This window comes from Chiloscyllium plagiosum, chromosome 7, assembly GCF_004010195.1.
Source record: "Chiloscyllium plagiosum isolate BGI_BamShark_2017 chromosome 7, ASM401019v2, whole genome shotgun sequence".
NCBI lineage: Eukaryota > Metazoa > Chordata > Chondrichthyes > Orectolobiformes > Hemiscylliidae > Chiloscyllium > Chiloscyllium plagiosum.
In genome coordinates, this window is record NC_057716.1 from 28,594,479 (window position 1) to 28,620,475 (window position 25,997).

A 25,997-nucleotide genomic window follows, 5' to 3' on the forward strand; every position below is an offset into this window, starting at 1 on the left:
TAGAAATTCTGCTCTTGTGATAGGAAAGTGGAATTGAGGATTATCAGATTAGCCATGATTTTATTGAATAGTGGAACAAGTTCAAGGAAGTGCATATAAGAGAGCACTCTACCTATTTCTTATATTCTCTGAGTGCCTCATACTTTCATTATGTAAAATGAACTGTAACAGGACTGAATTTTACCAGCGATTAGCTGAGTGTCAAGTTTATTGTATGTATTGGAGGTTCCTCTCTGTAAGCCCTCGCAAGTCTTCTGATGCTATCTTTTTAAATTTACCTAATTTCTCTGTACGATGTCGCTATGGCATCCTGTTCATTGCATTTGCCCATTCATCATAGGCAGAAATATCAGCCATGTCCAGGATCTGTTGGGATATCCAGTCCCAACATTCACCTTTAAAGCCCAATCATGTACCAAATCAAATGCTCGCAGATTGCAGTTACCTTACACAGATCCTATCAATTGTCCCAGACATGACAGGCAAAGGCAAATTGGCACTGTGCTTTACGGACAGGAGCCTGGATGTCCTGTGGATGGTAAGTGTTGCTGCTCATGGAGCCTGCCCTTAGATATTTGTGACTATTGTCCAAAATGGAGGACCCAAGCATCAAGCGATGAGATGAGATTACCAGGTCTGATTTTCATATTGGGCATTGTTGTCTAATTTCAGTACAGAGGTGAGGGAATGGGAAACTAATGATTAATGAGCAGCAATGATTTAATAACTAGGATGTTAATACATACAAATTGGTCTATCGCCAATCACTGGCAAGAATCTTGTCTCACTTTTCAATACTTGGGTGAAAAATGGAGTCCTCAACATCAGGAATCTCCTTGCTGCTGATCTCTGCTGATACTCCCAACTTTTTTGCCATTGCCATGTTGTTTAGCAGCTAGGAAGATTCTGCCCATTGTTTAAAACTGTAAATGATTCATGCTTATAAAAGATCTTTTACAAACTCAGATTATCCCAATGACTTTCACAAAAAATGGAGGGGGCTTCTGCAATCGCACTAGGCTCATTTTCTGTGATTTTCAGATTTTACCTTGTCGTCCTTTAAGACAGGAGACATGTATAGTTACCCCCTAAACGTTTCTGATTTTACTATCCTCATGACTTTGGGAAATTATAGACGTAATTTCTTCAATTTCTCTCTAGAACTTTGAGTGTTAGGTGCTTTGTTTTAGAGAATGATTCAGGAAGTGTCTGAAGCGTGAAATTGTCACTTGAGTTATGATGGGTTGAGGATGCAAATGCTGAAGCTGCCTATTTCCAGTAGCTGTGAAGGATGCTTTACATTCACCTGATGGGACAGCTGGAGATTTGGGTTAATAATTTACCTGAAAAGACTATGAAGTGCTGATGGGGTATGGCAGATACAAAATAAACGTGCATTGGTTTCATTGCTTGACTATCAGAATTCTGTGATTTAACAAAACTGTAATTATTAAAACAAAAACTTTTAAGAGGAGGAGACAGCAAACAAGTTAGACAAAGGAGAGTAAATGGATGAGATCAGTTTGGATTTCCAGAAGGCCTTTGGCAAAATGCCACACAAAAGGTGGCTAAATAAGATAAGATTCCATGGTGTTAGAGGCAAGGTACTGGCATGGATAGAGGATTGGATGGCTGACAAGGCAGAGAGTAGGGATAAAGGGGTCTTTTTCAGGATGGCAGCTAATGACTAGTGGAGTTCCACTGGGGTCAGTGTTGGCACCACAACGATTCACTTATATATTAGTGATCTGGACAAAGGAACTGAGAGCATTGTTGCTGAGTTTGCAGATGACAAAGATTGTTGGAGGATCAGTGGTATTGAGAAAGTGGGGTTGCTGCAGAAGGACTTGGACAGACTAGGAGAGTGGGCAAAGAATTGACAGATGGAATACAATGTGGAGAAGTGAGAGCTTATGCACTTTGATGGGAAGAATATGTTTGAAATGTGAAACACAAAGGGACTTGGGAATCTGAGTTCAGGATTCTCTTAAGGTTGAACATGCTGTTCAGTTGGCAGTTCGGAAGGCAAACATAAATTCATTTCAAGAGGGCTAGAATGCAAGAGCAGGGATGTATTGCTGAGGCTGTATAAGGCTCTGGTCAGACCACATTTGAAATATTATAAGCAGTTTTGGGCTCCATATTTAAAGAAGGATGTGCTGGCATTGGAGGGGATCCAGAGGAGGTTTGCAAGAATGAATCCAGGATGAAGGGCTTATACGAGGAGCAGTTGAAGACTTTGGGTCTGTGCTTAATGGAGGTAAGAAGGATGAGGATACCTGATTGAAACTTACAGAATACTGAGAAGCCTGGATATAGTGGGTGTGGAACAGAAACTCCCACTAGTAGGAAAGACTAGCACCTGAGGGTACAGCCTCAGAATAAAGGGATGACCCTCTAGAACTAAGACAAGGAATTTCTTTAGCCAGAGGGTGGTGATTCTATGCAACTCACTGGCACATATGTGTAAGGTTATGGAGGCCAAGTCATTGAGTGTATTTAAGACAGAGATAGTAGGTCCTTGATTCGTGAAGGGATCAACGCTTACAGGAAAAGCCATACAAATGGGGTTTAATAACCATATTAGGCAGGATCAAATGGCAGAGGAGACCTGCTGGGACGAATGGCCTAATGCTGCTCCTTTATCTTATGGTCTTGTGATCCTATGGTCTTCGGTGAGTGATGCATGAAAGTGGAATCAGATGTCCATAGTTGTGAAAATATCATCTTTGCTGGTATTTTCTCTATTGGAATCATTTCATTCTTGTGCACAACATTGCTGTTCTACCGTTCTACTCTCATTTATGGATAGTTGCTTCAATCTTTTTAAGCTTCATGATGAAATCAATTACTTGCAGCTACCAGAGACAAGCCTGCGCAAACATAAAAACAATATTTCACTTTATGTTGGCCTTCAGGTCTAATTTGCCTCATTCTATAGGGCAGCAGATCATTCGATAGCATTGTATTCAGAAGCTATTCTGAATTATTGTAACTCGTGCAAATGATGTTGATTTGGTCTTTCCCTTCCTGAGGAAAAGTGTACACTTCATTTGAGTCCTTTCAAACTAATTGCCAATAACGTCTATTGTAAGTAGCCATTTATAAATATTCCCTGGTTTTCTGCCCTATTGTGCTGCTGAGCGCATTTATCAAATGGTAATCATTGCCTTCCAGGAGGCATTAGGAGCTAGGTACTCCCCAAACATAGAGGTGATTGAATTCTATTCAGGTCATTGGTTCCCAGGTAAATGGAATATTTAGCGCGTATTTTTTTTTAACTCTCTTTAGTTCAAAGATTGCTGTAGGAATAACGAATGCTCAGCCATCTGTCACCACACATAATAACATGGTTTTCTCTTTAAAAAGTGAATGTTAATTAAGTCTTCAGATTTATTATACTCCAGAGATGTTTGTTAAAAAATGTACTTTATTAGAGAACACAATCAACCCAATAACTCAAGACTTCCTACTTCTTCGCAGTTCAGAATACCATATAGAATTTTTCTCTGAAAACAAGGCAAATAGAAAATACGCAGCTCAATGGTTCATTATCTAAGAATGTGAAATTTGGGATGGTAGTTAATGTGAGGTATGTGTAACCTGGATCTTGCCCTTTTCAGAAGCATACAGGCCAGTATATGTGTATTCACATTTACAGCCATCAGAAATTTCCACTGCAGCAGCTTAGTAGTTTATGTGCTAGTTTGATAGAGTAAACAGACTCTGGGCAGCTGCCTACAAATGTTAATCACCATTGCTGGCCTGGAGGGAAAAAAGCAAGCAGCCACATCACAAGCAGAGAGCTGTTAATGTTTTTTCCATGTGCCTCGAGTGAGTGCATTGATGATGTGTACAGAGCTCTGAGTTGCTAGACAGTAGTAAATGAGCTGCAATTCCCATGATGCCTTGCTGCACTTTAAACAATTACATTTAATCTGAGTAGAAGGCATGAAGCACTTGGTAATGTGCCAAATCTCTGTTCATTAGCTGTTGAGGGGCTTTCAGCTACATGAAACAGTGTTAAATTAATTATTATAATCATAGCCAGCAAACCGCATGAGTCATTTAATAAGTTTTAACTGTTACAATAAATTTGAATGAAAAGCGTATGTCGGAATTTCAAGCCATGGCATATTAGTAATCTAATCGATGAAGCATGGCAGCTGTGTGAAACTCATTAAGAAACTTAACAGAACTTACAGTATATGTCAGAAAATGTTGGCATGAGTCCTACCTCCAATATATATTCAGGCAATACTGATATTTTTGAAGTGTTCATAATAGTTTTAGTTGAACCATTGGTGATTATTTGCAAGCAGATTTCTTTGTTTTTCACAGAACTCAATTTGGACAAAATCGGCCTTATACATACTAAGTTTTTGGTCATGATTTGGAGATGCCGGTGTTGGACTGGGGTGTACAAAGTTAAAAATCACACAACACCAGGTTATAGTCCAACAGGTTTAATTGGAAGCACACTAGCTTTCGGAGCGACGCTCCTTCATCAGGTGATAGTCACCTGATGAAGGAGCGTCGCTCCAAAAGCTAGTGTGCTTCCAATTAAACCTGTTGGACTATAACCTGGTGTTGTGTGATTTTTAACTAAGTTTTTGGTGATAGTTTGTTTGATTTCAAGTTTATTAAAATACTGAATTTTCAAACCAGACTTCAATGAATACTACTGCTGGCACATCTGACACTTTATCTCATAATAAAAATGTAGGTGGTGATTCCCACTTGTAACTCGCAACACGTTCATTGCTTCGAAATCATTGTCGGTTACCTAACTGGCCTTTGGCTATTCTTGCCATACCCTGAGGCAGTGTTTGCTTTCCTCTTATTTCCCCTGTGAATGGCAAGTGCCTTTCTGCAGTCTTCGTACTTGTTGTACTCCGTGCAAGTTCGTGCTTCAGTTATGAAAAGAGGTTATGTGAGAATTCATCGGGTGTCTGCATCTGAACTGTTAAGCATTTTATATCACAAATTTAGTTCATACATACACTCCTTTCTGTTTCATTTCCTTTTCCTCAGTCTGAATACCTATTTGCTTTCTTCTCAAATTGACATCCAAATCAGAAAAATGCCCTCGTAGTTTACTGCTGTCATCTGAAATTATCATTTTGAAAGTGTATAGCACAAATAGGTATCCAAGATTCTGATCCACTGTCTAGTCAACAAAGTTCTCTTGTTCTTGAGTCAGTCAGCAGTGGGTTCAAGTCCCACCCCATGGTGGCATTGAGAGGTTATATTCTAGATAGTGAGGATTTGAATCTGATGTAAAAGCAGGGTCAGGATCGGGGCTGGTGATAGCAGTGGGGACTGGGTTTGTGGTTGGGTTGGGTCAGATAGCTATGGTGGTGGGGTTTCAGGGGTGCTTCAATGGCAGGATGGTGGTTGGGTGTTAGGTCTGACAGAGGGGGTGTGTCAGGCCCCAGATCTCTTGAATGGGAGGTGTCAGGTCAGGTTCTGTGAGGTGTAAGTGGTCTGGGTGATGGAGGATGAATGAGGTAAGTAAGGGGTTTCTTTAGAGTTAGAATATGTGTTTAATAGTCTAACTTTTCTGGAGTAACTACTTACTTAATTTCATTGGAACCATCCAATGCCTGTAATTTTTATGGAGACTTTTGGAGTGTTCCAGACATAAAGGAATTGCCCAGAGGAAAATTCAATTTCCCAGGTAATTCCCTTTGATTCTGCTACAATTGGAATTCTGTAAGGTCTCTAAGTGCAACTTCAATCTATGCTGACATGATGACTGATCATCGGTAAATCTATCCCAGTATCTTTTCATTACTGTGTCACACTGGAAGGTCATTACATGTCTCACTTCTGTCCAGTTATCTCTCAATTTCTTAATTTACCATTGCTTTGAGCAATGTGAGTATTTCTTTAACATATCTGCACCCCTGATGTTCAGGCATATGGGGGAAGAAAATAAGAGATTGGTACTAGATAACAGAACCACTGCAGGCACGATAGACAGAATGACCTCATTTTGCCCTGTATAACAATTCTGTGATTAATGGCTACATACTAATCTTCTCAGCTTTGAGGTTTTAGTCGTCCAGTTGAATTTCATCTGGTCATATGTACCATTATTCCTTAGTCAGATACATTGTGGAGTGACAACAAGCTCTCTCTGTTTAAGTGCCATACTTTTTTTTAAGACAAATGCTAATTCCACTGTGAAAATGCCCAGTTCTAATGGCATATTTTCTTTTGAAAAGAGTGATTTTTGCATACATTAAATTCACATAAGTATATATCATGTTGTCAGATTGCGGGAAGGGGAATTTTGTAGAGTACCTATTTTTTTATTACACCATTCCCCTTTCTACACCTTGCGTAATCTGTCAGTCCCCATTTATACTGGTTCTTCAAAATGCGTGAAGCATTTCTCTGCTATTCATGTATAGTCCCACATGTATTATAGCCAGCTTTCTTTTTGCTTTGAGCAATGTGCAGGCTCTGGTTTCTGAATCAAAAGCTTCACTTCGTGCATATTGTACCCAGAATTTTCTGAGGTTTCAGAAGCTTGGAGGTTATAAAATTCAGAATGCAGTAATGATTATGGCCCAGGTCAGGGAAAGTGGAGCTGATCTTCGATTTGCTACATTCCATATCCATGAGGAAGATGTTCCATATTTATAATATAGTCTGTTTTCCTTCCCGCTGTAATTCGAATGCCACTGAGAAGCTCTAGTGATAGCTTACTACGCAGAGAGAGCAAAGCCATGAACAAATTGCTTTACGGCTATATTTGTTTTCTCCTGATCTAATTCCAGTTCCATGCTAGAACTATGATTTGCTTTCTTGAAAGGTTCTGATGGTTCAGTACTGCCAGGAGTAACCAGTCCCTGCCAAGAGAAAATTCAGCTCAGCTGACTATTCTGACTTCATCGAGATGAAACACCCATAGGGAATCATACTGCTGATCAGACCACTTGCAGTGTGTTCAGTTTACAAATGAAGAAATGTATTCAGAAGAAAGTAGAACCATCCTTTTCAATTTGTTTTAAAACTCAGAGTGTGAATTTCATGAATAGATTTGTAAAATACTGAGAACCCCAGTTAATCAGCATAGAATTCTGTTAGGGAGAAATATTGGGGGATGAGGTAACTTGTACGAAATAAAATGTGTTGTCCATGTGGATTAGCAATCGAATCACAAAAACTGGATATATAACACAAATGTACTTCAGATTATACAAGAAGCAAAGCTCCCCTCTTGAATTTGTTTTCTCAAAATTGTTTTCTTTGCCTTTCTTAAATAGACTTCATTAGGGATTATATAGTAAACAAAACAGTGCTTGGTATTTGTAGCAAATTTATAAGCATGTTCTTCCATTAGAAATAACAAGGAAAGATCTTCAGCTTGGCTTTGTAATAGAAATTCACAAAGCTCATGATTTTAAACGTCCACACTAGGGATGTATTGTGTTCTATATTGTCAGAAGTGCTGATCTAGGAAGACCATGTGAAAGGTTCTTATGGCATTATCTGAAGAAGAGTGCAAAGTTGTCAGAGTGACTTGTCACCACCTTCCCCACATTTCCCCCAATCCAAAGCAGTGTCATATCAATTCATCTCCTTTGAGTTTGCCACTTCCCTTAACACAGGTTTCATATTCACCTGCACAGCAAGTTGCTGTATGACAAAGAAATTTGTATATGAAATGTTTTGAGATGTTATGACAGAGACTGTACTTTATTATACAGAAGGCACTAGAAAAAAATCATCATCATATTCTCAATAGTTCTGTCTGAAACCAGCACAAATGATGACCTTTGGAATCTTAACTTTGTAGTCCAGAACATACCTAAATACCAAAATTCACTGAAACACAAGTACCCAGTTTGTAGTTCCATTATTGAAGCTTGTGAACTGTATGCAATTTTTCAGTTGCAAAACACCGTTTCTACTCTATATCTATAACACAACTGATTGAAGATTTTCAATGAAATGTTCGTATCTTTAATATTTATTTGTAGTCATAATTAAGAAAAACCTTCTGTTTAACCTTGTTCACTGGACTGTAGTCAATTTATAGCCGTAGTGCAAGCATGCGACAGTGAGGGCTACTGTTAATTAGACCATTAGCGCTTTTCCATCTCAGATGAGTGGAGGTCAAATTCACAAGTCCCTAGTGAGCCCTTAGAAAGTCACACTGCGCATATAGTGAATAGCAATGATATTGTTTAATGTCGTCAAGGGTATTGGCTCTGACAGGAGTCTGGGATCAGGAACTCAGGACAATGTGGTTTGCGTATGGATTAATATAAAATGTGTAATCTTAATCAGTTTTAGCAGTGAAGTAATTGATGAGTGGATAGTTTTAAGAAAATTTGCAAGCCAGAGCAGGAGCAATATAGGAATGCTTCAGCAAATAACCTTGATCAAAGCTAACCCTCATTAAAACAAGTTCCATTATAAAATATCTTGGTTGCTTGCTAAGTTGCAGTCAGAAGCTTTTCATTTCCCAGCCCTGAAATAAACCGAACTGAGGGCAAACGTAACCTTCCTGCTCTGTCAGCAGAGCTCATCCAATTGAATTGATGTCAGAGATTGGATGTAGCAGTAATTTGTACGTGGAGTCAAAAAACATAGGTGATGTTCTAAATACTTTTGTGAGAGGGATGATAGGGGTATAGAAATCAGGGAGAAGGTCTGTGATATAATTAAAGAAATTAGCATGGACAGAGGGGGTTCTGAGTGACCTAGCAGCCTTATAAGTAGATAAATCTCCAGATGAAATGTATCCCAAATTGTTGAGTGAGGCAAGGAAGAGAATAGCAGGGGCAAACTTTTCATTTCCTCACTGGCCATAGAAAAGGTCCTGGGTAATGGAGGACAACCAGTGTGGTACCATTATCCAAGAAAGGAGCAATGGATAAATCGAGAAACTACAGGCCAATCAGTCTAACCTCTGTTGGGGAAACTATTGGAAGTAATTCTGTGGGACATAATTTTATCTACATTTAGAGAGGCAGGGATTAATCAAGAATAGTCAGCATGGTTTTGTTAAAGGAAGAACATGTTTGACCAACTTGATGAAATTTTTCAAAGAGATGGTCAGGTGTAGGTGAGGGCACTGTTTTTCATGTTTTCTATTTGGACACTATAACACTTTTGATAAGGTCCTGCATGGGTGACTGATAGCAATGTGAGACCCCATGTGATTCAACCAAATTTCCTAAATTGGATCCACACTTCGCTGATTGATAGGAAGCCGAAAGTGATTTATAGAATTTTTTATAGAATCCCTACAAGTGTGGAAATAGGCCATTTGGCCCAACAAATCCATACCAACACTCTGAAGAGTAGTCCACCCAGACCCATTCTCCTACTCTATCATTCTATATTTGCCCTTGATTAATGCACCTAACCTACACAAACCTGAGCACTATGGGCAATTCAGCATGGACAATTCACCTAAACTGCACATCTTTGGATTGTGGGAGGAAACCAGAGCACTTGGAGGAAACCAGAGCACTTGGAGGAAACCCACAGAGAGACAGGGAGAATGTGCAAACGCTATACAGACAGTCGCCCGAGGCTGGAATCGAACCTGAGACCCTGGCACTATGAGACAGCAGTGCTAACCACTGAGCATCCGATGATTGAGGGCTGTTTTTCTGACTAGAAGACTGTGTCCAGTGGGGTCCCATAAGGGTCATTCTTGGGGCCCTTTTTGTTTTTGATTTATATAAATGATTTAGATGAGAATATTAGAATTATTAGTAAGTTTGCAGATGATACAAAATCGCTGGGGTGGTAAGTAGTGAGGAGGATAGCCTTAAACTACAGGAAGATTTAGAAAGATTGATCTGATAGGCTGATCAGTGACAAATAGAAGTCAATCTGGTTAATTTAGAGTTGGTGCACTTGGGCAGGACAAACAAAACAAGAGAGTACATAATGAAGAGTAGGACCCTGGGAAGCACCAAGGATCAGAAGGACCTTGGTTTGAAAGAACACCAGTCCCTTAAGGATGCAATGGATCTTTGAGAATGCTGGCGGCCTTTCTTTGACAGCGGGCATGATAGATGGATTCTGTAGATGGGAGGTTGGCCTTTTTGATTGTCCGGGCCTTTGTGATTGTCCTCGCCATGTTCACCACTCTCTGTAACCACCTCTTGAATGGTCCAGTTGCCATTCTAGGTAGTGATACATCCAGACAGAATGCTCTCGATGGTGCACCTATAAAAGTTGGTAAGGCTATTCGCTGTCATGCCAAATTTCCTCAGCTGCCTGAGGAAGAAGAGACATTGTTGGGCCTTTGTAAGCAGTGTGTGTCACATGAAGAGTCCAAGACAAAAATGATGCAGGGCTTACACAAATGGAGGGGTCCCTCCAAATGGAGGAGTCAATAGTTTTAAGTTAAGTTAAGGGGCAGAAGTTTGAGAGGAGATGTGAGGGAAAACCTCGAGGATGGTTGGAATCTGGAACTCACTACTTGCAAGGATGGTAGAGTCGGAAACTTCCAAATTCTAAGAAGTATTTAGATGTACACTTGCAATTCCAGGGTATACAAGGCTATCGGCCAAGTGCTGGAAAATGGAATTACAATAGTTAGATGGTTGTTTTGACTGGCATGACCTTTTTCTGTGCTGTAGATTTTTATGACCCTGACAGGGTTGTTCTGTATGATACAATGTGATATTAAGCCATTAGGATGTGGTGACTTAGAGGTTATTATGACAGAGTTTGTGACTAAATTGTGAGATTGAGTTCAGTGAATGAGGTAATTCAAGAGAAAGCCTTAAAATTGTTTAAAGTTTGGGAGAAGATTTGTAGCTCGGGTGCTCGTTGTTGTGGTTCTGTTCGCCGAGCTGAGAATTTGTGTTGCAGACATTTCATCTCCTGTCTAGGTGACATCCTCAGTGCTTGGGAGCCTCCTGTGAAGCACTTCTGTGATGTTTCCTCCAGCATTTATAGTGATTTGTACCTGCCGCTTCCGGTTGTCAGTCCGTTTTTTTGTAGGTGCTTCACTGTGTTGTTTATCCTATTGGTGAGCTGTGGGGTGGGGTCAAACTCCCTCTTTTGGTAGGTGTTGGTATCTGCAAGTAGTTGTGCTTTTTGGATGTACTCTGCTTTGTCCAGGATAACCAGATGTGACCTACAGAGAATGAAACCTGAAAGCAACACCACCCCCAGATTCTATGGGCTACCTAAAGTGCACAAACCAAACATCCCACTCAGACCCATAGTATCACTACCAGGAACGCTATCTCACAAACTGGCTAAAGAACTACAGCAGAAACTGAAACACCTAATCAGCAGATCCAGACTCTCTATACAGTCAACACAGGAATTCTTGGACATCATCAGAAATATACACATAGATAAGGAAGAAACTATGGTCTCATTCGATGTAACGGCACTGTTCACCTCTATCGACAAAACCCTAGCCAGAGAAACAATAGCCAACCTGCTGGACGTACAGAACAGACAACAAGACGGGGAACCTATCAACAAAGACTGCATACTCAAACTACTGGAACTGTGACTCACAACACACTTCACATTCAACAACCAAATATATGAACAAATCAACGGCACACCCATGGGTTCACCCATTTCTGGACTCCTAACAGAAGCGGTAATGCAAAGGTTAGAACAGTTTTATTGCAAATTCAACCCAAACTCTGGGTCAGATATGTAGATGATACCTTTGTAAGCATTAAAAACACAGAAATAGAGAACACACACCGGATCATCAACGCCACACTCACAGGAATCCGATTCACTAGAGAGGAAGAAAAGGACAACCAACTCCCATTCCTAGATGTGATGGTACAGAGAACACCGAACGGAGAATTCACCACAAAGGTATACAGGAAAGCCACACACACACAGACGAAGTCCTAAACTACGAAAGCTACCACCCCAACACACACAAAAGAAGTTGCATCAAGATACTGTTCAAAAGGGTCACAACACACTACAGTACACCAGAACTGCAAAAAGAGGAAGAACACCTATACAATGCATTCGCCAAAAACGCATACCCCCGCAATTTCATCAACAGATGCCTAAGGGAAAGACAACGGAATGAGGACATGCCACAACCAAAGTACTAGCCACACTACCATTCATCAAAAACATTTCTGAATTGACAGCCAGACTACTGCGATCACTAGGACTCATAACAGCACACAAACCAACAGCCACGCTCAGACAACAACTAACCAGGACGAAGGGCCCGATACCCAGCATGAGCAAAACCAATGTAGTGTACAAAATCTCATGCAAGGACTGCACAAAACACTACATAGGACAAACAGGAAGACAGCTAACGGTCCGCATCCATGAACACCAACTAGCCACGAAACGACATGACCAGCTATCCTTAGTAGCCACACACTCAGATGACAAGCAACATGAGTTCGACTGGGACAACACTACTATTATAGGACAAGCCAAACAGAGAACAGCCAGGGAATCCCTAGAGGCATGGCACTCATCCACAGATTCAATCAATAAGCACATCGACCTGGACCCAATATACCAGCCACTGCAGCGGACAGCTGGAACTGACAACCGGAAGCAGCAGGTACAAATCACTATAAATGCCGGAGGAAACATCACAGAAGCGCTTCACAGGAGGCTCCCAAGCGCTGAGGATGTCACCTAGACAGGGGATGAAATGTCTGCAACACAAATTCCCAGCTCGGCAAACAGAGCCAGAATAACTTAAAATTGTTTGATTAGTATAAGAAACTACTTGTTTCCTACAGGAATGGAAATAAATTCACTAGTTCAGGTTCAATAATAAATTTCCAAAGACAAATTTTAGTTCTGCTTGACAAAGGGAAAAAAGCTGAACTATGGGGAAAGTGGAGTGGAATTGGTTGAATCATTCTTTCTGTGAAATAGTACAGGAATGATCCGCTAAATTATGTTGCTACATGCTCTATGATTTGACAAAATCTGCTCAACATTTGTCCCAGCTTCCAGTGCAATTCTCTTTGAAAGAGGTAACAAACCATTTTTCTCATAATTTACTAGGGGAGCAATGCAAACTTTGAGTGTTGATTTATCTTATTCCCTTTGATTAAAAAAAAGAAAAGGAGCCTTTGATACATTTGATGCCCATAGCCTTATTGAATAATGCGACAGAGAAAGAAAATGTATGTAATTGCGTCATTTACATCTTGGATTTTAGATTTTCAAGACAACAGATTTCATTTCATGAAATTAGGAAAACAATTCATCCAATTAATTTTTAAAAGAAAAACTTCAAAACATCAACAGAGAAAAAGCTCCTTTCTTTGAAAAAAAAAAGGCATGTTATTTATGTGCTGTTCGAGGTGGTATATGTTAGTGCTGGGCCACGGAATATTTCCGATTTAGATTGTTAGCTGGTGAGGGGTTAAAATTGGGAAGCTAGGTGGTCAATATTGGCATAATTTATTCAGGGGAAGTGAGCTTCACTGGCTAGACCAGCATTCATTGCCCATCCCTAATTGTCCATGAGAAAATGGTGATGACTAACCACCTTGAACCCATACAGTCCATTTGGTGTAGGTACACCCAAAATACTTTTGCAGAATGAGTTCCAGCTCACGGAATATTGGGAGAACTAGCCATTTGGATAAGAACTGGCTCAAAGTTAGAAGACAAAGGGTGCTGGTGGAGGGTTGTTTTTCAGACTGGAGGCCTGTGACCAGTGCAGTGCCACAAGGATCGGTGCTGGGTTCTCTATTTTTCTTCATTTATATAAATGATTTGAATGTGAGCATAAGAGGTATAGTTAGCAAGTTTGCAGATGACACCAAAATTGGAGGTATACTGGACAGCAAAGAAGGTTACCTCAGATTACAATGGGATTTTGATCAGATGGGCTAATGGGCTGAGAATTGGCAGATGGAGTTTAGTTCAGATAAATGTGAGATGCTGCATTTTGGGAAAGCAAATCTTAGCAGGACTTATACACTTAATGGTAAGGTCTTAGGGAGTGTTGCTGAACAAAGAGACCTTGGAGTGCAGGTTTATAGCTCCTTGAAAGTGGAGTCGCAGGTAGATAGGATAGTGAAGAAGGTGTTTGGTATGCTTTCCTTTATCGGTCAGAGTATTGAGTACAGGAGTTGGGAGGTCATGTTGCAGCTGTACAGGACATTGGTTAGGCCACTGTTGGAATATTGCGTGCAGTTCTGGTCTCCTTCCTATCGGAAAGACAATGTCAAACTTGAAAGGGTTCAGAAAGAATTTACAAGGATGTTGCCAGGGTTGGAGGATTTGAGCTATAGGGAGAGCGTGAATAGGCTGGGGCTGTTTTCCTGGAGTGTCGGAGGCTGAGGGGTGACGTTATAGAGGTTTACAAAATTATGAGGTGCGTGGATAGGATAAATACATAAAGTCTTTTCCCTGGGGTGGGTGAGTCCAGAACTAGAGGGCATAGGTTTAGGGTGAGAGGGGAAAGATATAAAAGAGACCTAAGGGGCAACGTTTTCATGCAGGGGGTGGTACGTGTATGGAATGAGCTGCCAGAGGAAGTGGTGGAGGCTTGTACATTTGTAACATTTAAAAGGCATTTGGATGGATATATGAATAGGAAGGGTTTGGAGGGATATGGGCCAGGTGCTGGCAGGTGGGACTAGATTGGGTTGGGATATCTGGTCGGCATGGGTGGGTTGGAACAAAGGCCCTGTTTCCGTGCTGTACATCTCCATAACTATGACTCTAAACTGAAGGAATGGTAATATATTCCAAATACGGACCTGCAAGGTAAACTTGCAGATGGTGGTGTTCCCATCCGTTTGGAAGTGGTTGTGGGTTTGGAATGTGCCGTCGAAGGAACCATAGTGAATTTCTGCTCTGCATTTTGTCGATACGACACACGATTGCTATTGAGCATTGGTGGTGGAGGGAGTGAATATTTGTTGGTATGCAGTCAATTGAACAAGCTATTTTGCCTTGGATGGTGTCAAGCTTTTGAATTGTTTTGGAGCTGCTTTTAAGTAGAGGAGTTTTCCAACACACTTCTGACTTGTGCCTCAGAGATAGGCTTGAGGAGTCAGGAACTGGGTTACTTGCTGCAGGAGGATTCCTAGCTTCTAACATGTTATATTAGCCACCTTATTCATATGGCTAGTCCAATTAAGTTTCTGGTCAATATTAATCCTCAGCATATTGATAATGGGGGATTCAGCAATGGTAATTCCACTGGGTATCAAAGGACAATGATTAGATTCTCACTTGATAGGATGCTCATATTGTCTGGCATGTTTGTGACCCGAATTTTACTTTCCACTTGAATTTAGTATTTTGACAACATTAACACCAATGAAACGATCTGATGGTTTGGGGTATAAAACTGAAACAAAATTGAACAGCTGGGGAAGAACTGCCAAAAGACCAACAGATGTAGGTTGCTAATAAGAACTCTCTGAGAGGTACCTGCCTAGAGAAGGAGTTTGCACAGAGAAAAGCATCAACACTGACCTGGAGAGCAAATCTACAAAGGGAAGATTCGACAGCTGGTTTTATGTGCTGAGCTATAGCTCAGCACATAAAGAACCTCAAAGGAGATATCACAGGGAGTCAGCACACCAACATACTTGTCACTCTGGACTGGTTCCACTCTGAGACTTATTTTTAATCTAAGTCTTGTTCCATGCAGTGCTTGTTTCAACTGTGTATGGTTATCAAAAGATCCAGCTATGATTGCATTTCCAAGCAGTGCGCTTAGATTCTCTCCATCACAGCCGAAAAATGCATTTTTTCCCATCTTGCAGGTCTGTATACTATATACCACAAACAACTCAGAAAGGTAGGCAAGTCTACTCAAGATCATGTCATATGTTATAAAGGTGTAAGGGATACTGTACCTTTAAGAGAATTAAAATCTTGCAGAGCTATCTGATACAGCACAAGTGTTCTGAATAAGGTAACAATGTAAAATTTGCTGAGCCAGAAAACCCAGTTTTCTGGATGGACTTTGGAGATCGGATGGGTCATGTTTAAATCAAGTGTCAATGGGTGAAAGGTTTTTTGCTTTACGATCCCTTCAGCGACTGACAACGTTTAGAAAGATATTTGAACTTCCAGTGACTGTAATTTTTAAGACTTTCACTGTACCAAACTGAAAGGGCTATTGACTAAGCATTGTTTTATTAGGCAACTTGTGCTCTAAATTACAGAAAGGCTCACCCATTTACCATCCCAGACCAAAGCTATTCTCAGCCACCTTCTTGTTTTCATTGTTTTCCCTGACAATAATTTATAATCTCAGAATTGATTTTCATGGTGAGGGACCAATTAGACCAAACAAGGAGAATTTTGCTGTGTTGTTCAAATTCTCATGAACTTGGCCTTTTGAATTTGAGTACAAGCTCTTAGCATAATTTCTTTTGGTGACTAACTTATGCCAGTTGTATATACCTGACTACATGCCCTTAAAAAATATGCCTTTGATATTGCATAGAATTTGGCCATTGGGCCTAACTGGTCCATTGTGGATGTTTACATTCCATGTAACCTCAACCCACTCCTTTTCGTCCAACCCTATTAGCATATCCTTCTAATCCTTCCTCCCTTGTTTTTATCTGGCTTCCTTTTAAAGCGTCCAGGATATTTGCTTCAACTATGTAGCACATTCCAAAAAACAACCACTCTGACTAAACTTTCTCTTGATTTTCTGATTAGATTAATTCATCAAGACCCAATATTTTATGATCCCTAGTCCTGTTATACCCAGGATGGAAGGACCTTCTTCATATCTTTTACTGTTCTCCCAAAATATACTATATTCACAAAATTTGTAAAGGTACATTAACTAACAGCGCAAATTTAACATGATATAAAAGTGCAATAAAGATAGTTTCATTAAGTGCCTTACTGTACTTAACATGACAGGCAATGTACATTTTAATTTCACAGCAATTATTGTATAAGCATAAACTCCAAGAGGTTTTTACATGTTTACAGTCCCTTAGTATGCAGTGGTAGTGGGGCCTTAGAGTGACACCTTGACCCGTTGACACTTTGCAGGTGCTGACCAAAGCTTTGGTATGTCTGTCAGCACATTATGCTGGATATTATTTTTTGTGTACCACATACTGTTATTTTTGCATGGAAATACCTAATTTTGGGCAGATCGAAGGACCGTCAAGTTATGGTCCTCAAGCAGCAATTAATGTTTACCCCTGTATGCATTCATTGGACAGCCTATGGAGCACTGAACCCAGCGTTATGGAGCTGTTCAACATGAGTATCAACAAAAAACAGTGTTGAGTTATCCCAGACGTACACAAAGGCATATTTACAAAAGGAGGTGGGCAGTGGTCCCTTCTCCACAACAGAATCCTTGAGGAAAACTACAGGGGTACTGAATCTCCAGGTAGGGCAGAACAAAACCGGCATGGGGCCATTTTCAGTAACAGTCTAGCTACATCTTGGAACTGTTTGAAAGTTCAGGTGATGCAACCTTTGTCATATGACTTCTACAGATTGTTCAGGAAACCATCTATGACAAATGACTACTGTTTCAAATGCTTTATAGAAAACTGTTGAACTTTACTAGGAATTTTGTTCATCCTACTGTCACCTTTGTTTTGTAATTAATCAAATCAAAGTGGCTTAAGTTGATCCATTGACTAGCACTGAAGTCCTATCTCCAAAGGTTTAATTTCATTAGACTTCAAAAAGTTGATCAAGTTACTTGCGCACATTAAATAGTGAATGTGGTTTGGAGGAAAGCAAGGTACTTTGAAAGGTTTCCTCATGATATATGTATTATTAATTATTTTTATTAACAATATTAAAACCTGCATAATAGGAAATACTCATTCAAAATGGCATTGTTTTTTTCTTTGCCAAATTAGTTGTATTTGTATTAGATTTTGATATCCCTGGTGTTTTAACCCAATGTGACATTTGTTTGCTTATGCTGGACATACATTTTTCTGATTAACTTTTGAATGCTTGTGTCAATCTTCATTGGGATCAATGTTTCATAATGTGAATATACCCTGAGCAGACTGAGAAATGTTGAAATAACATTGTGATCTTGGATATGCATTTTAGTAAGTGAGATTTTGGCAGTCAGCCGACTATGTGTGGACAATTAATTATAGTTTCCTCTGAACAGGTGGAATCTGGTCATCACTTGTTTTAAGTAATGAAGTGACATTTGCAATTTACGAATCTAACACCAGCATGTCCAAATCAACAGAGCCCTTGGAAATTGTGACAATGCATGTGCAATTACCCTATCTGTTCATTTTATGAAAATCTGAAATATGAATTTATAATATTTGGACATCTAGACCTTGAAAGAAAACTTTGCGAATAAAAGGCTGCTGTAAAGGAAAATACTGCATTTGTAAATAACACCAGCTGCTTTGGTAGAGTCAGTAAAACTGCAATCATTTGAGAAAGGACTCAGGACTGAGTTTTTGGGTGTATTGGAGCCATTGGATTCAAGCATAGTGTGAGTTGAGAACTTAACTGGAGCAACAGTCTTTCTTTGAAACCCATCTTTTCAAAGTTTGAGATATAAACCCACTGCACTGCCTCACTTCCATAAATGGAGGGTTCCTACAGGAATAGTCTTCATTGCTGCAACCCAAGAGTTCTTGAATGGGAATCTGCCACCTCTGAGTCCAGATATAGTAATCGTCCTGATCCAGGACGAATCCCTAATGCCAGCAGTTTGTGGGCAAAATGACTTCAACTACTACTTAATATTTGGACAATCGGTGAATAATTCTGTTTTTTTTTTCAAAATTTAATTATTGACTTGGCCAGTGTATTTTTAAGATGACACTATGCAGAGATTTTATATTTTTGATTATATATACACCTGTTATTTTTCAAGGATGGTAATTGTATATATTTGCATGATTTAAATCTTTTGTAAACATTCTTGTATCTTTGCTTGACTGACTGAATTGTTTCTGGCACTGAGCTATGTACAGGCTGTATATATAATTGCCAAAATCTCCTTGGTTTTAAACTCAGACTTTGTTGTGACCAGTGGGGGAGATAAGACAAGGATAGGGGTCAATGCTGCCCTCCTAATTATGTCATAACTCTTTTAGTACTCTAGATTAAAGCCTTTGGTTCCTGGGTGTTGCCTACCTTAAGCACCATTATTTCCTTTATTTCCTTTTTATATATGTTAAATTCAATATGTTGTTCCTTTTGACTAATTTTAATTATATGCTTTTATAGAGGTTCAAGTTTGTCAGCTATCAATTCTTCTCATGGAAGAATTTCCCGAGTATGCTTTGAAATTTTACGGTGCAAAGGAACAATCAAAAAGGCCACACACACATTTATATAGATACATCAAAGCAATATCACATTCTTTTAAACCATATTTTGCAATGAGAAATTTGGAACATAGCAACAGAAGTGGGACATTTAGTGAGATTGTTGGTGATCTGTCTGTAAAAATCTGTGGAAATCCAAGTGTTAATTCGATATTCTGCAAAATGCTGAGCTGCCCATTTCTATGTTTTCTGTGCTCGGGTGTCTGAGATGATGTGTATCTTTTTAAATCTTCTTTCAGTATGTTTTTGGAATGAGTTTACTATCTAAATTTTTCAAATGTGGGTTCTCCCAAAGCTATGAACATCTGAATCCTGATTGATCATATTTCATAATGTTTTATGGATATGTCTGTCATATGCCAATTTGCTGAAATATTTATCTTTAAATGATCTCCTCAGCAATATTTTTGGGCTGCGGCCTGTTGATTATGCAAATTCAGAAGAAATGATAGCAGCTTTACATCACTCCCCCAAAAATGAGGATCCAGTTGCTGAGCACTGCTTTGCAGTAAGTATTCAATGATAGAATGTAATCCTTTTGGTGTTTATGGATTTTAGTATCCAATAACTACCTATTCATTATTGTTAATTGTCTTTAACGACAAAAACTTAGTTTATTACCGCAATATTCTATAAAATAAATCTTTTAATGGATGCTTAAATGAAAGTCTTAGACAACACTAATATTGGAAGGAGCTAATTTAGTTTCTTCAGTTGACTGATGTGCAGTTCCATGTGGACTTTTATTGCATCATCCAAGGATGAATACGGATTATAGCTGCACATTATTCAAATATATCAGGTGCCACAGATTAACCCAGTCTTTAACTATCCACATGCTTTCAGTAGAGATCACTGGATAATAAATAGGAAAGGATGGCAGCAGCACTACCTCTATTTTCTTTTTAGGTTGTATGGAATGATTTGTTGAAATGCTCAACATTGTGGTTTATTTATTGCCTGACAACATAAAGGGGCACATTACGGCACGTTGCTGGAGCTTTCAGAGCACATTGGGTGATGGGGGAGGCCTGGAACACTCTGCTTCAAAGCATGGCAGAGAGTTGCATTGTAAAGAATATTTGACATTCTGTGCTACACTCTGATAGCAGGAAAGTAGAATTAGGCATAAAAGCTTTCTGTCTGATGGTACAGACACAATAGGTTGTACACAAATTTTCTGTTTCTGTTTGTGATTTATTTCCCTTGCTTTTTTTTTCCCCTCCTCCCTCGTCCCTGGCCCAGATTTTACAGGCTAGCTAGAATCAGATAACATCATTAAGCAGGGGTTAAACCTGGGCTCAAATCAGCAAAACACTGTTGAATTTGTAGGTTCTGATGCAGGATCACGAGACTCAGAGTTAACTCTGCTTCTCTCACTGCAGATACTGTCAAATCTGAGTTTCTTCAGCAATTCCTATTTGTGTTTCAGTATCTTCAGTTTTCTATTTTTATTACATTGTGGAATTGCCAGCTATTGCAAGTAGCTATGTTTATATCCTATTCATCCAGTTTGTTTAAAGCATGATTAGCAATATTACTGACATGGCAGCCAAAGGAATAGTACTTTTGCAGTCAAGCTCTTAGTCAAGCATTTAGAATCTTAGAAGTACTTGTCACTCATTCACTGTTAAGGTTAAGTTAATTCAAGCATTCTATTATTCTTAAACTAGTATCAGAGGAGGTATAACTTGGTTGCAAGTCCATTGTGCTCAGTTCCAGGGTGTGTTCACGTGTTTAATATTGAAGGGTAGATTCTTAGTGGTCCAGCATCTATCTGTACAGATGTTTACCTTAATCAAGACTAACCCATTTCTATGTCCTTGTATTGGATAGGTGACTTCAAACCAGAGAAGAGATGGACCGATTGTGTTACTTGGAAGTGATCTCCTTGGAGCCAAGAAGAAAAAACTTGACAAATTAGTAAAGCTGTTGAAAGCTGGGAACTGCACTGAATTTAATACCTCGGGTATGTTTCATTACATAGGCATGCCAAATGCAAACCCTAGTTGTTTAATTGTATAAGATCATACTTGGTTAGAAATGCTACTATTTTCTATAGTTTTATTTAGGGAGTTTAGAAATTGAAAATAAAATTGGATTGTTATTTGAGTGATAAATCATTAAATTATTTGAGGTCCACAAACATATAATATGGGAAACAAGATGAACATTGGAGCAGCAAAGACTGTAAACTATGCTGCAACATGAACTTTCATGGGGATATTTCATAAGTGAACCATAACTGTATAAAGTGCTGCTAAAGGAGTTAGTTTATACTAATTGCACCTTATGAATAGAAAAGCCATAAACAAATTGCAAATGGAAAAGAAAAATGAACAGAAAAGAATAAACTGGCTTGAAGAGAGGGAACAAAAGAATGATTAGATTCCCTACAGTTGAAACAGGCCATTTGGCCCAACAAATCCACACCGACCCTCTGAAGAGTAACCCACCCCCTCTGACTAACACACCTAACACTGTGGACAATTTAGCATGGCCAATTCACCCGACCGGCACATCTTTGTATTGTGGGAGGAAACCGGAGCACCTGGAGGAAACCCAAACAGACACTGGGAGAATGTGCAGTTGCCCAAGACTGGAATCGAACCTGGGACCCTGGTGCTGTGAGGCAGCAGTGCTAACTACTGAGCCACCATGCCGCCCTAATGATGGGAGAGATACTTTCAACACCAAGGGATTTAGGACATGGACGATCTCAAACATTTAGTGCAAATAAGCCTTTAACTTTTGATAAATTCATACTGTCTTCACATCACCCAAAACCATGTGCTTGCTTGTAGAGGTGAGAACAGCAATTAAAAATTCCAAACTGGAGTAAAATTCTGGCTAAATTCCTCTTATTCCACCCATGCAGCTAACAGTACTAGTCTAGGAGCTCTCTCTGATTCCCACGATCCTAAATCACCCCAGCTTTTATAAGATATGATCTGCATTCCAACCAAAAAAAGCTCAGGCCATGTGTGACAGAAAGAAGAGGAAGGTGCTTTGCTTGGTTATAAATTAATATGTATTATAAGTCTCCTGGATTTATGGAATTGGTAGTTGATGCTACTTTTCAATGATAATGTTTGCTCAGGATAAATCAGACAGATCAAGATTGTGTGCCTTGGTTTTTATGAGAGGAACCAGGATGAGAAGCATGATTGAACACGGCTGTAGCATGATCAGTTAAGCTGATTGACAAATTGTTCTCAGTCATTCAGAATGGCAAAGGATTCTGCATTAGTGCTGGAGTGATTAATGGAGAAAGTGAACTATAGTCATTGCTATGTTTGAATATTGAGTTGCCAGAAATAGTGACTGGCAGGAAAGAGGTCAGTTGAAAGATTTTGCATTTATTTTATTAGAAGTGAATCTTTTAAAAAGAGGCAGATATTTTTCACTTATGAAAGATCAAATTCAGATTCAAAATACAATGTATTAGGAAAGAGAGGAGAGTTAAGAATAACATAGGCCCATTAAAGATGAAGATAAGGAATGGCAGATGTTATATGATTACTTTTCATCAGTAGTTGAGGCAAAGCTATCATGCTGGATGTCCCAAGGAAACTAATATTGAATCATGTATTGGATGATATTTACTGAAATTAATGTGAGTTGGATAAGTGAATCCAGATTCCATTCTTGTATCTTGTTTACCTTTATTTCAATGTTGCAGTGTAATATGCATAATATCGTCGAACTCCTCACACGTACCTGAAGCCTTAATTGAATCAAAAGTGCCTATATATTCAAATCTCCTTACTTTCGTTTGCTCCGTGAATGTCTATAAGTTTGTACATGCCTAATATGCTGCATCATTTTTTTTCCTGTTTGTCCTCCCCTCAGCAATTTTTCCCACTCCCACTTTTGGCCTGTACTAAATGCATTTCAAGCTGCTAATATAATAATTTGCTGAGCAGATCACAGCCTTCAGTTTCTGCTAATTTAATCATGCACATGGTATCATCTGCTCCAACTGTCCTTTCTGCTCAATATCAATTTAACTCTTTACTTGCTGTTTCTCAACATTCTTGCAAATGTTTTCCTTGTTTCTTCTCGCAAAATATTCTCACCCTTCTTCAGCCAAGCCCCCTTTACTGTCCATGTTATTCGTTACCCTTTACACATTCTCTATATCTCCTTAACAATACATTGTTCTATCATTACTTATCCCAATGGAAATGCCTTGTCTAAGGTTATAATTCTTAAAAAGTGTCATTGTTCAGCTGTTCATGATTTCCAAACTCCTTAATTGTGACTTCGGGCTTGTGATACAAGCGTGATATGTTTCAGGGAGGTTTTAATTCTGTAGATGATGAAATTTCAGTGACAATGGGATGTGTAATACCTGATATATAGAATGGCTTGCATTGCATCTCCTTCCAGTAGCATCTTTTATTTACAATTTTATTACATTATTGTGGTGGACAGGAAGTTGGATTTGCATCCAGTGTTTATAATTGCTCTCACAAGCCGGATCAAGACATCATCTGAATGATGTGGTCACTGTCTCACCAACTGTTATTTTTACCTTCAAAAGAGAAAATGCTGGAAAATCTTAGCAGGTCTGGCAGCATCTGTAAGGAGAGAAAAGAGCTGACATTTAGAGTCTAACTGACCCTTTGTGAAAGCTAAAAAAAAAGGAGAAATAGGGAAGTATTTATACGAGGCTGAGAGAAGGTGAGTCATGGCTCCAGAAGCAAAGGTAGCAATAAAGAGGTGATCATGACAGTGCAGAGAGAGATTGTAGGGAGATTAGGGGCTGTGAATGACCAAGGCTGAAACCAGTGCTATGTGACAAAATATGTGGGGGGTGGGGGGGAAATGGGTGAAGCAAAGGCAAAATGGAAAACAGGGGAGAAAGGTAGCAAAGGGGGAAGAGGAGAGGAAAAAGGTGATGAGAGAGTAGGGAGCAAGAGAAAGAGAGACAATCAAAAAATAAGAAGTACAGAACAGTGAAAAAAAATTTTAAAAAATAAATAAAATAAATGAAATAAAATTACGGAGCAGAATGGAAACAGAGGGGTTGAGATGGGATAATCATCTGAAGTTGTTGAATTCAATGTTGCGACCGGCAGACTAACGTCCCATGGCTTGCCACTTCAACACAATCCTGCTCCCATGCCCTCATGTCTGTCCTTGGCCTGCTGCAATGTTCCAGTGCAGCTCAATGCAAACTGGAGGAACAGCATCTCGTCTTCCAACTAGGCACGTTACAGCCTGCCGGCCTCAGCATTTAATTCAACAACTTCAGATGATTATCCCATCTCGACCCCTCTGTTTTCATTCTGCTCCGTTGTTTTATTTCATTTATTTTATTTATCTTTTTAATTTTTTTTTTCACTTTTATTTCTTGATTGTCTCTCTTTCTCTCGCTTCCCACTCTCTCATCACCTTTATCCTCTCCTCTTCCCCCTTTGCTACCCTTCTCCCCTGATTAGATTAGATTAGATTAGATTAGATTACTTACAGTGTGGAAACAGGCCCTTCGGCCCAACAAGTCCACACCACCCCGCCGAAGCGCAACCCACCCATACCCCTACCTTTACCCCTTACCTAACACTACGGGCAATTTAGCATGGCCAATTCACCTGACCTGCACATCTTTGGACTGTGGGAGGAAACCGGAGCACCCGGAGGAAACCCACGCAGACACGGGGAGAACGTGCAAACTCCACACAGTCAGTCGCCTGAGGCAGGAATTGAACCCGGGTCTCTGGCGCTGTGAGGCAGCAGTGCCGCCCTGTTTTCCTGTCACATAGCACTGGCTTCAGATTTGGTCATTCACTGCTCCTAATCTCCCTATAATCTCTCTATGCACTGTCATTATCACCTCTTTATTGCTACCTTTGCTTCTGGAGCCATGACTCACCTTCTCTCAGCCTCGTATAAATACCTCCCTATTTCTCCCTTTTTTTAGCTTTCACAAAGGGTCAGTTAGACTCTAAATGTCAGCTCTTTTCTCTCCTTACAGATGCTGCCAGACCTGCTGAGATTCCGGCATCCGCAGTAATTTGCTTTTATCCAGTGTTATTTTTACATAATGTTCCCCTTGATCTTCACAAAGGTATTACTAATATTAACAACACTTCTAATATTATATCGAAATCAAGCAAAAAAAAAGCGTAAGGTAAGAGTTGGAAATTGTGCTTCAGTCTAGGAAGGGTTTAGAGGGATATAGGCTGGCAAATGGGACTCTTATTAGTTTAGGATATCTGGTCGGCATGGATGAGTTGGACCAAATGGTCTGTTTCCGTGCTGTGCATCTCTATGACTCTATACGAAGGGAAAGCTAAAAAGAGATAAAGTAACTAAGCAAAAAGATAAAAATGAATGTAAAACATTACAGATGGATAACAGGCCTGTAAGATTCATCTAAACATGTGGCTCACTGTCGTGGCCAGACTATCATTTTAAAAAATGAGCTAATTCATATTTCACCCTAGTATATGAGGACCAAATATTCAATTTGCTTTAATTTACTTTTCGAAGCCCATTTTTAGGACTTGTTTTGGCTACCATGATGCCATATATAGTTTTCTTCTCTTTTCATGTTTATAGAGGTTTACAGGGTAATGAGAGGTGTAGATAGCCAGAGACTTTTCCCAGGGCAGAAATGGCTATCACGAGGGGTCATAATTTTAAAGTGATCGGAAGAACGTATGGGTAATGTCAGAAGTAGGGTTTTTTACATGGAGAGTGGTGGGT

General features: G+C 39.6%; 1 protein-coding gene across 4 annotated transcripts in view; it reads left to right on the forward strand.

Moving 5' to 3' along the window:
* The window catches only part of bard1 (BRCA1 associated RING domain 1), a 177,863-nt gene that overhangs the window by 110,321 nt on the left and 41,545 nt on the right, over positions 1–25,997 (forward strand). For all 4 annotated transcript variants that reach the window (XM_043693340.1, XM_043693343.1, XM_043693341.1 and 1 more), the window contains 2 exons: positions 19,683–19,791; positions 21,120–21,252. In XM_043693340.1, coding sequence (XP_043549275.1) covers positions 19,683–19,791; positions 21,120–21,252 — 242 coding nt within the window. The remainder of the gene's footprint in view (positions 1–19,682; positions 19,792–21,119; positions 21,253–25,997) is intronic.